Source organism: Camarhynchus parvulus, chromosome 5 (assembly GCF_901933205.1).
Source record: "Camarhynchus parvulus chromosome 5, STF_HiC, whole genome shotgun sequence".
Classification (NCBI taxonomy): Eukaryota; Metazoa; Chordata; class Aves; order Passeriformes; family Thraupidae; genus Camarhynchus; species Camarhynchus parvulus.
This window is the reverse complement of record NC_044575.1, coordinates 23,637,039-23,648,918: the sequence shown is the minus strand read 5'-3', so window position 1 is coordinate 23,648,918 and position 11,880 is coordinate 23,637,039. Positions and strand designations below refer to the sequence as shown.

At 44.0% G+C, this 11,880-nt stretch overlaps 1 protein-coding gene across 8 annotated transcripts in view; it reads right to left on the bottom strand.

Moving 5' to 3' along the window:
- Window positions 1-361: 361 nt before the first annotated feature.
- PHF21A (PHD finger protein 21A) overlaps window positions 362-11,880 on the bottom strand; it is a 133,582-nt gene continuing 122,063 nt past the window's right edge. For all 8 annotated transcript variants that reach the window (XM_030949291.1, XM_030949292.1, XM_030949286.1 and 5 more), the window contains 3 exons: window positions 11,700-11,775; window positions 11,260-11,363; window positions 362-9,366 (listed from right to left, as the gene is read on the bottom strand). In XM_030949291.1, the coding sequence (XP_030805151.1) occupies window positions 9,112-9,366; window positions 11,260-11,363; window positions 11,700-11,775 (435 nt within the window). In that variant the 3' untranslated portion in view covers window positions 362-9,111. The remainder of the gene's footprint in view (window positions 9,367-11,259; window positions 11,364-11,699; window positions 11,776-11,880) is intronic.

Below are 11,880 nucleotides of genomic sequence, written 5' to 3'. Positions count from 1 at the left end.
AATTGTAGATAGTCACTAGCCCAAAATGTTCCTGCAAGGGTGGAGGTACTTGGAAGTAAGCCCAGCTTGGGCTGGTCTCCATGTGCCCTCTGCCGGGCAGCCTCAGCGGGGAGGCACCCATAGAGTCAGAGCCAGAGAGATTGCCTGAACTGAGCACAGTCCCTTTTGGAGCTAAAATTAGTTTCTCCTAACGTAGTGCCCTTCTCCCTGCCAAGAAAATGAGCCAGGGTGTTACACAGTCCTCCTAAGCCATGCTCAGACACCCCTCCTGGGGCTGGGGACTTGCTATGGGCACTGCTGCAACCCCTGTGCCTGTGGGACCCACTGTCCCCTCCTGGTACATACAGCTAAGGAGACAAGATATTTTACTGTGTTTTATTTAGTAAAATGTTAAAATAAATAAATACAAATTGATCAGATGCTCTGTACCCCCTCCCCCCAACTTTAATTTGCTAAAATCTAAACACATTTGTACCAAAACTGAAACCACAAGGAACTTGAAGGCAGCAGATACTGCAGATCACTATGAGCATCAGGCTAAAAAAAATAGAGATATTTAAAAAACCCAAACCAGTTCACAAGTGGGTGTTCTCATGGTGTGATTCTGTGACAACAGAGCAGTACCAGTCAGAAAGGGCATTTTACACCAGGGCCTGCAAGGAAGGGAGAGTGGTGGGGAATGAGACAGCACAGGTGCCACTGGCTCATGGAGGACAGAGCCCGTGGCTTTGCCATTAGAAACCCAGCTGGGAGAGAAGCTGCCATCATCCCGTGCAGCACCAGGCCCGTGGCTACAAGGACAGCACTGCCAGAACTGGGGGCTGGTCACCAAAATCCCCTGGAGAAATCAGACAGACTGGGGGAAGGACCAGGCTCAGACACAGAGCCTAGGGTGAGCTCCTGCTCCAGGCCCCTGCCAGGACTCCCACTTTACAGCTCAGTCTTGGTGAAACACCAGGTGGGCACGGGGGAATGGGATGAAGCATGGCACACAGGTGGGGTGGTGGCATCAATAAATCTACAGAGATGGTGCTGCTGTGATTGCAGGAACATGAAGCCATGATTGAAGCCTGAGTATTTTCTCCTGAACAAGCAGACGGTTATTCACAACCCTTCTGCCCTCAGCTGCAGACATGGGGTGTGTTTGCAGAGAAGAGACAGTCAGCTCCCTGAAGAAAACTGGGCATGGGCAGCCACTCCAGTGCTGCACCAGACCTTGCAGGTGGCAGCAGCTCACCACCACCTGTGTCCACTGCTGCTGACACAGCAAAGTTGTTTCCTTCCTCCACAGGAGCCTGGACAGGTCGGCACTAGCAGGCTCCACTGCTACGTGCTGTTACCTTGTTTAATCTTTGCTCTATGGAGTTTGGAACACATGCTTTGCTTCTGTGGGGCTGTGAGAAAAAGCCAAGACACCTCTGACCATGTAAGATGGCACCTGGGGGGACCCTGCAGCTGTAATTGGAGTGAAGCAGCTTGTGGGACTGCTGCTGGCTCTGCTTGTGGGGGGCTGCCAGGAAGCTGCCCGAGCCTCAGAGGCTTATGCAGAAGCAAAAACCTTCCTTAAGGAGGGTCTTGGCTGCCTTGTCACATAAAACATCAGGAGCAACTCGGAGACAACACACCTTCTGGAAGGAAGAGTGGACAGGTAAGACACTGCCTGGCTCCAGAGTCAATCACTGTTTTGATGTCAGTGATAATTTAAGTGAAGAAACATAAGCGACTATGATTAGAAATTACACATTAGCCCAGAACAAGCAGAAACGTGCAGCCTCCCACCGCACCCAGCACGGGGTTTCTTTCAACAGTGCCTACCCCAGTGCCTGCAGCCATGGAAATCTGCTCTTCCAGAGTCAGAACTGCCAGTACCTGCCTTACATAGGGGAACATGAGGCACAAAGCAATCTCTTTTCCTACCCCAGCAATTCTGGCCCCACCTGAGACTCCAATAACAAGCTTGGATAACAAGCTTGGATTACAAGCCAGGGGACCCCCTGCCCTTACACGTGCACAACATGTACCCAGTGCTGCTGCAGTATCAAACCTCAGTGCTGGGGATCCAAAATCAAGGGTGGTCACAGAACACAGCCCCAGGAGCTGCCCTGTGACACTGCCTCCCTTTCCCACCTGAGCTATAGCCCCAAGGCTCACTAAGTTCTGATTGCTCACTGAGAAAAGTGTTCTCAAAGCATAAAGGCAAAAATACTTCATTTGTTTTCCAACAGAACAGATGTAAGAAGGCTGGTGACAAAAGGGCAGGGATTGGTTGAGGTTTATTTTTGCCAGTGTAAATTTAGGGAAAAGAAAAAAGATGCAAAAGGTGGTGCTGAGCTGATTGATACTGCTCACTGCTGCTGCTGCCTTTCTGTGCCAGCTCTCCACCTGCGACACAACCATGCTCTCAAGGCTTTTGAGTTCCCCAGGCACTCCTGATAATAAGAAAGTCCTTAAGTGCTTCTTCCTTGCTGGAACTAAGGACTGGGCTGAGTTTCTCCATCTGAAGCCTTTGACATCTGCTAGGATACTAGAGAGAGAACAACAAGCACAGAGCTTTCCCCTGGTTACGCAGGAGAGCTGGGACAGCTGCTTTGCCAGGAGGGTGCCCCATGGTCTGGCTGCTGAGTGTAGCTGAGAGGCAGGCCCTCAGCTCCTCACAGGTTACACTGAACTTAACACATGTCCCTTGTTTAGCTGCACTGGGGAAATGCCCCTTTCCATGTGTCCCTAAAGAAACCAGAGCCTGAAAAAACAGGGAGTCATTGCTCACACAGAGGGATTTTGGCACAGAACTGCCATATATGACAGCCCAGAGAGCAAGGATTTTCCACAGATACTCCAGGAGGTGGCTGAGAAGTACCTGAATCACACATCCTACTCCATATCATCTCCTTCACTCACACAGAACCCAGGACCTCTGGGAGCTGATGCTGGTTTCAGCTAGGCTCATTGTAACACTTGAACTAGGAAGGTGCAACCACACCAGCAGAGCTGAACCTTTAGCTAGTTTTGGGAATGTTTATAGCCAAGAAAATGTTTCATTAATACAGTCCAGATTAGAGTAGGCTCTAGCTGCCTCAAGGTCTGCTTGATCTGCTTTATCCCCATGTAGCTTAGAAGTCAAATAAGGTTCTCATCAGGATGGGATCACTCAGCAGCAGAAGCAGAGCTAGGGATGCTGCACCTGAGCAGCTCTTTTCTCCCCCCACACCTGCTCCTTTTGGAATACAGACCAATCCATGTCAGAAATTGAGGTAGGATAAGAGTGGTTTTGTTCTACTCTTTCCACTGAACTTTCAAACCCTGTAACTACAGGAATATCTATCTACTCAGAAGGGAGACCTGTTTCACTCCTGGATTTTTCCTACCCTCACTTTCTCACCTAATGTTTTTCCATATTTTTTCTCTCTGTTCTGCTTTACCCCACGTAATCTTTGTTTCCTTTGCTGCTCCTGCTTTATCTCTCTTCCTTTCCATCTCCAGCCCTGTACCACTTCTCAAAAGAGGCTTCTGTCCTTTAATCTGTCCCTTGCAGCATCCACCTCTGGCGCAGGGAGATGGGAAGCCCTGGCCTGGCTGTTCACATGAGATACACTCCAGGGACTTGCACAGCACAGTGATTTCCACACCAACCATGCTCTTGGCAAGCCTCTGTTCTGTTCACTACTCAGGTATTTCAGTAATACTGACAGGGATACAGACAGACTCACACAGGTAAGCTCTTGGTTTTCTGATACAAGCCTACAATTAAATTAACCTCTGGGAGAGGCATTTGTCTTTTCATGGGTCTTTAATTACCAAGCTTACCTGTGCATGGTATAAATAATTTTCTTTATTGGCAAGTTGATCAACTATGTGCTCAGCCCATACAACACACAGTGATGCAGAAAGTTCTTGTCCCAGGTAAGAGAGAAACAGGAGGGAAATGGGAGCTAAGGGTAAAGGATAGAGAGATTCATAGTACTTTTCAGGTATTACATTCCATTCGGTAGGAGTTACAAACTAGACTGAGGCTTAAAGAAGGATTTGAGCAAGAGAGCAATAACCTGGAGACAAGACATCTGCAGAGTTCTCCATTTTTCTGATCCCATCTGATTTTTGGGTCATTCTCTGGTCCATGTCTGACCACTGAAAACAAGGATCCAGCAGTATGTCACTGCAAGGTTTGCTCACACGTTCTCTGAGACCAGTACCTAGCTGGCTGCTGGAGGGTTCTTTGGACCTTTTGCCTTCTGAATGCCAGAAACTACAGAATCCATAGTGCTTGGGAATAGACTTTGCTGAGGTAGTTTGTTGGCCAGGCAAGCCTAAGTGCCAAATGAATCAGCTGCACAACAGAACATCTTCCTCTTTCTCCAGGCTCCTGACTCCTACATACTTGTCAGAAAACTCTTTGCAGTAATCCAGCAAAGTTTAACTTGCCTTGGATCTCCAGAATTCCAAGGGAGGACAACAGGAGGTGAAGAAGGGTCAAAACCATTCTAAAAAGACACAAAGAGCCCCGCCCAAAGGGGCGTGTCCCAAGGAAGTGTAATACTGGTATTTTGGTGGCTGTCTGAGCAGCTCACTGAGAGAGGCCCTCAGTAAAAAAGTGAATTTTGGTCTAACATCTTAATATGTTATTTTAAAACCACATTTCATTAAAAGCATGTATTCATCATTAGTGCTTCAGAATCAAAGAGGATGGGGTGCAACCCATCTGAGGAAAAGAAAAGAGAGAAACACGTGCACTGCAAAATCACAAATGTTTTCTGCTGTATCCACATGAGGAAGAAATTTCAGAGTTTATTTTCTGTACTGTGGGCTGCCACAGCTTGATGGGGCTAAGAGGGAGGTTTCACTCCAGGTTCTCCTGAATGCTGACCATGCTGCTTTTCAGGGCTGTCTCTGCAACAGTACAGGGAAGATGATTTGAAGCCAAGGAGGTCAGAACTAGGTTTCACATTTCTAGACATTTGGAATACAGATTTGCTTTCTTAAGTCTAGCAAAGATAAAATGCAATATTATTTTTTTCTGCCAACAATAAAACCAATAAATCCACCCATAAAATTATCACCTCTTTAATTTCCATGTTTTTAATTCATAACCCCACTGACAGACACCTGCTTGCAACATAGAACAAAGCCCTGTTTTGCTCATGCAAAACATTAGTTCATCCTACTAACATGGTAACTCCTGGATAATGAAGTCTTGGAAGAATCAGCCATGCTACTCACCCTACCTTCCAATCATCCCTAGAAGTATTGCTTCCTCCATGTTTTGTACAGCACCAAACCCACTGCTGGCTCTGAACAAAGACAATGAAAACACCAATGATGATACCAATTCTTCTAGCCAGGTCACACGCTCACTTTCCCACTCTGACCACAACACACCTTTCCTGCAGTTTAAAGAACAGCTGGAGAAGGGAAAAAGAAACTTCTGCAAGGCTTGCTCCATTTCTGAGCAAAGGAGCAGGGTGACTTCTTAAAGCCCTTAGCACTGGGCTGAGAGCCAGGACCATCTTTGATATGATATTCCTTTGTGGTCTCAATTCTTCCCTTATAACAGAGATTTAAAAGCCACTTGTTTCCCACCAATGACAAGCAATGACATAAGAATTAGTTAATATCTTGATGGTGGTTTGGAAAAACAAAACCACAGCCAGTGTGACAGCTTCCCAAAGAGCAGAAGTTTCAGTACAAACTCATTCTATCTCAAATATTACATGAGAAAAAACCCCAAACCAGTATGAACCCAAAAGAAAAGTCTGATCGTTAAGCTGTCACAGCTTAAATTTCTCCCTTGATTGGAAGCTCTTACAGCAGCTAGGAAAAAAAACGTTTTCCTCTGAATTTAGCAAACACCAATTCCCCTTCCACCCTATTATTGGTAATTGTGTAGAGATAACCCAAATTCACTGTGTCTATAGAGCAGCATCGTTGCCAGTGTCAGTGCAGCCCTAGGAATGCTCGTTGCCTATTGGCTAATACTGTTGCAGAGCCAGGAGAAAAGCATCCCAACAGCATCAGTGAGAGAGAAAGAAAACTACCTAAGCAGCATCAAAAAGTCTAAGATAATTTTTCTGCCAAGAAATGATTAACTGAAGGCATCCTTTTACAGTCTGGAACACAAACGCTGTGACAAAAAGGATATAAAATCTGCACCTATCTCCTTGGGTTCTGGAGACAAGCAGATGCCTCAGGAAAGCAGTAATAGCTGTTTTAACATCTCCTGGCTGATTAACTCTGTGCAAATTTAAATATGACTACTAGTGAATTTCATTCCCATCCTCTCCTGATTCAGCAAAGAAAACAGAAGGATTATTGAGTCTCCAGGCACAGCCTCCTACCTCCAAATAGTGCACTGCTTCCAAGGGAGCTCAGGTTAACACAGAAGTAAAAGCATGAGAACCACAAAGACACAGCACACCTATCCCTGAAGACAGTCTCTTAGCAGGAATGCTCAATGCTTCAGAAGATGCTGTTAAGAATCACCCAAGTGTTCAGCTGAAGACCAACATGTTCCAAAAGGCAGCTTCTCTTGAGTATCTGGCTGATAGCTGATGGCTCATATTCTATAGAAGGCTCATGTTGTTTGTTTTTTCTCTTCAACCCTTGAAACAGACAGTCCTTTGTTTAAATGCTGTGGGTTGCTGGCCTAGTGCTGCCCAATGGTAATGACCCCATTGGATACTGGACTGATGGAAGGACATTTTTAGTATGATCCATTTTGACAGTATCTGCCCAGCTGTCTCCCTGCCACTTCTAACTTATCCTCCCAGCTCTGCTAGTTCCAGAACAGAACTCACACATCAAAGACAGAGTCAGGGTTATCACTGGTTCAGCTCAGAAGTGTATGTAAGAGTCACTTTCCCAACTTAGACAAATGTGAGAACTCAGGATATCAGTTCTGAGCCCAGAGCTGAAAATAGTGCACACTCCTACAGAAGGAATAGAAGTCCTTAAAGGGCAGAAGTGTAACCTAAAGGACAGGGAATAAAACAGCCCCAAGAACCCCACAGAAGCCCACTTGGCTGGGGCAGCAAAGAAACTCTCTCAGGGTATGTGATGTCTGAAGTATTCACTTGCTCAGAAATGCATCCTTGAAACGCAAAGCTTTTCTATCTTCCACTATGAACAGCTGAGCAGGTCTGCCTCACCACCCAACACATGCTCTCAAGGCCACCACACTGGGGACACTGCCTCACCTTGTGTGGGCAGTGGCTCACTCTGCTCCCATGGGAAGTAAGGAAGTAAAGGGAGTTTTCCTGGTACTTCCAGTGGAAATGGCCTTTGCCCAAACATGTAAATGCAGCAGTGAAACCAGACAGCTCTGGGACACAGAATCAGCACCCTAAACTGAGCCAGACCCCACAATCAGGAAGCACAAGGCAAGCTCTGCTGTCCAGAGTGAAAAGATTATACATTAGAGATGAACTTCTTGAACAGGAGGAGATAACAGAGGGTGATTTCAGTGCAACTCACTGTCTCTCATTCTCAAGCTCCAGTCTGTATCACAGAACTATTAAAGCCTTACACAAGCACACTGCCAATTGCTTTTCTCTGGTTACAAACACGTGGAAGAATGGGAGAGAGATGGTAACAGCAGAGACAAGCCTGGGAGATCCTCCAGTGGGATGAGATCCAGCACTGTAGGATTTGATTCTCTTTAGACTTTAGCCAGTAGATGTATGGTAGAACCTATGGAAACTGTCCCATTAGATTTTAGAACACAAACACAGCAGAATGTCATCATAAATAAGCAAAGTCTGTGTTAAAAAATTCTAAGTACACAGCATTTTCTCCAGTTCTGACACCTTTTTAATAGAAATCACTTGTTTAGGAAACAAATAGCACTTTTGTAATTTTTTTTACAATGTTTCTTACCTTGATCTTATTTTAAGTAACACTAGGAAGACCTCAATATCTTTTATTTTCCTTTTTAATTTAAAAAAGTTGTTTTTTTCCCCCAGATACAAAGATTTTGCCCTTGCATAAAAAAACAGTGCCCAAAACGATGACACAAGGACTCACAAAGACTCACTGTATCTCACTGACACTATTACTTCTAATCTATACCATGCAAGGTCCCATCTACCTCTTTAATTAGACTGTCAGCCTGAAAAACAGCTTTTCTATTCCTTATTTAGTTCTTGTTACCAAAAGAAGAGAAAGGAAGTGAAAGAAAAGGACATTTCTCTGTTGAGTTCACACATCTGGGTTATGTGCTACTTTGTTCAGGATACCTGTGTTGTTTATAAATACAGAAAAGGGATGGAATCTCATTTTCAAGTAATTGATGCACATTTTCTCTTGGGACACCTCCATCCAATGCTCCAAGCTGTCCCTGGCCCTCTCTTTTCCCATTCCCAAAACAGACTTTCTGGATGAGTGTGAGGACCCATAGGCTCTCAGGCACATGGTGTGATTCTTGGGGTGTCCTGTAGGGCCAGGAGTTGGACTCGGTGATCCTGACTCAGCATATCCTATGATTCTATGTGCTGGTTACTCAGTGAAAAGTCCATCTCCTTTCCTTTTGTACATCTCCTGTCTAAACAATAGTAAATACTGCTTATTTGATAGACTTGTCCCTTCTGGGCACTGGGATTTGATAATTAATATTTCTGGTTTTTTGGTTTAATAGTACTGAGAGTTTAGAAACAGGAAAAGCCCATAGGCTCTTTGGACTTGTTTTTGTTTTCCCCTAGCTAAACAAACTGTTCTGCAAATAGGAACTTGAAACCTGCTCTCCTCCCTTATCCCTGCTCCTCACCCCAAACAAAAATAAAACAAACCTATAGTGGCTGTGGAGGCTGCTGCAGGCACACACTGGTGTAAAATATAGAGAGAGTAAATATATTATTTCACTTGGCATGGTGCTGGCAAAGAACCCCCAGCTGGCACTATTCATGTAACATGATCCAAACTTCGCATGTACACACAGAATAAGAAGGATCGATTGGCAAACTCCGGTGCCGCCTGGCACAAGCATCTTCACGCTCTCTCTGGAACCAAAGAACTAAAGAATTCTGCACTTTCCAGAAGAAATCCAGTTTTGCTTTTCTAGAGTTTCTTTATTTTGCTCTTTCTCCTCGCCGCCACCTCCCTTGGCTCCTTCTTAACTTGGCTGTGTTATTTAGTCTCATCGCCCTTGTTACAGTTCACCATGCAGCTCTGGGAAGGGGAGGGGGCTAAGGTGGAGGTGGCAGCATTAGTATTGTTAGTGGAGTCCATGCCGTTGGAGATGGCTACTGAATTGACCTCAGAGTTTATGGGTTTTGAAAGGTCGATGCCTTGGATGAGGCGGATCAGCTGTTTTACCTTCTCCAAGGAGCTGTGCATCTCCTTCTGTTTTGCAAGGATGGTATTCTTCATTTCCATGCATTTCTACAGCAAAGCAGAAAACCAGTAATAAGTTCGAGCTAGCTTGTGAATGAAAGAAGGCAAGCGAAGGAATATGATGTTCACAGATCTAAATGTAAGTACCCAGAAAAGACTGCAGCTGCAACTTCACTTTTCCAGCCTAGAAGAAAAGAGTCTCTAGGCTGTGTTCAGAGGAGAATTCATATTTGCAGGCTGAGGAAATAAAATAGCTGTCACCTGGTATGGCTCCCTTTCATTCCAAGGTGTTGTGCAAATGAACACAGACAGCTTCATCCTTTTGTGTTTCTTTTGAAGGAAAACTTCCAAGTGTATGTTCTTACAATTCTTTCTATTAGTATTGCATTACTGAAATGTCTTTAACTCAGATCTGCAAGCTCAGGCATCCCACTGCAGCTGACTGCTGACAGTGTGCATGCAAACCATTAATGGGATACAGCCTTTGCTTTCACATACATTTTAGCAGGAACATCACTTCCTTCTCTCAATAAGTAAAAGGGCACTTGAAAAGGAAACCAAACTCCTCTTCACTTGAAAATCTTATTTTGTGGCCACTTCATTCTCTTAGAAGTGGTAGTAACATAGCTAGCTCATCAGCTAAGTGCCAGGGCAAGGTAACTTTAAAAAAAGCCCACAGATGATGTTTCAAGAGTGAAAAACTGCTTATATGTATATTTGAAACTCACAAAAATGAGGAAACAGTAGCTATGTCTGTTACATTCAGGTTTTTACATGAACATGGCAACCTTCCTATATTTAAAAAATCTTTTATCCATGCTGATCTCCAGATACTGTTGGTTTTAGCTTTAATGTTTTCAAATGTAGCTCATGGCATCATAATAACCCTAAAGCATGTAGATCTAATATGCCTGTTTTGGACAGGTCCAATATGAACATTCTCCTTGCCCACTGCCAATCCCTCATGTTAAGGCCTTGCATCTGCCTGGGTACATCACTGAGAAATGGTGATAGTTGTCTAGTGCTGCTCAGGTTACACTCAGCTACTGCTAACCAGAAGGTGACAATTTCCAGCATTTTTAGCCAGCCCCTCACAATCATTTTATTTGTATTGACAGCTCTGAGGGGTTTGTAAAAATGGTACACTTTTGCTCTAATAGGCAAAGACAGGAAAAGTGCAGCCTGGAAAGTGCATCTGTATCTAAAAAGTCTGTAATTATGAATCCAACCTTACAGATGTTGCCACACAGGAGATTATATTTTCATTACGTGATACTGACTAGGACTGCACCAAGAAGAGGCTCAAACTTTACACTGGCATCTCAAGAGACTAATCTCCACATTAAGGTGAGAAGAGTGACCAAATCAATACGTATGTTCCAATTATTGCAATAAACTGAGGTGGAAGCCAAGGTTTCTGGTTTGAAGGATGACATTGTCTAGTTAATACCATGCAGAGGCATGGGCAGTGTCCAGCTGCTGACTGCCAAGGCAACACAGCAAGGTCCTGAGAGTTAGCTGTGAGGAAATGGTCACTTTTGCATCAGAAAGGTCTGGAGAGTGCACCAAGGCTGAAACTGTCACTACACACAGAGGCCCAACCATTCTTGTTAAAGTGAGCCACTAGAGCTGGACTCCATCTACTGCCCACAGACAAAACCACTCTGGGTCATTTTTGTCACCTGCTGATATTATATGTCACCATAAGTCTACCTACATGTTCAGCAAGGATCATGTATAAGAGACTCAATGTAAGCATATGTTGCCTTTATTTCATTCCTGCTCCCCAAAGTCCTAAAAAGCAAAGGAAAGCACTCACTCAATTCTAAATAAATCCAGTGGATGACAGATCTAGTAGAGGGAGTTGCTCTATAATAGTTTTCTCCCTGCATTGTGGTACCAGAACACAGGTCAAGGGTTATTTGGGAGAACAATACTCACTGTTATAGAATTGCTGAGCTGTTTGACCTTCTGCTCTAGTTGTTCTCTTTCCTGTTTTAAATCTGAACTCCATTTAAGTAGTTTCTGTTTTTCCTCTTCTTTTGCTGCAAAACAGTATATTAAACAGAATATTTTAAATATTTCTCTTACAATAGTGGATGGATAGAGGGTCTAAACTGCTTCATGTAAAGAGGGGAATTGTGTTTAAACCAACGCTTAACAACTTGTGCACTGAATCACTTCCAAAATTTTACCTACATACACGAGCATGACAGGCTTAAGAAATATTTAGACTGCTATTTTCACTTCACTAGTGATTAAGGTTATTTCCTTTTGTATGACAAAATTTCCTTTTGTAAAGGAAGTACCATTCTATCCCATTCCAAAAATAACATCTTCCATTATTAAAAGTGAAAGAAAAGTGTTCATCATTTTCTTACCTGCTTTATATGCAATATATGAATGAACAATTGCTAAAGTTCCTGGCCATGGGATTGCTTCCTCCTTCTTTAGCATCTGAAAGAAAATTTTCATAGAGATTTAGCTGGTAAAAAAACCTATCTCAGAGAAAGCAAAAAGGAGAGAGAGAAAGAGGGAAAGATTGAGGATTTTCTTTCATGG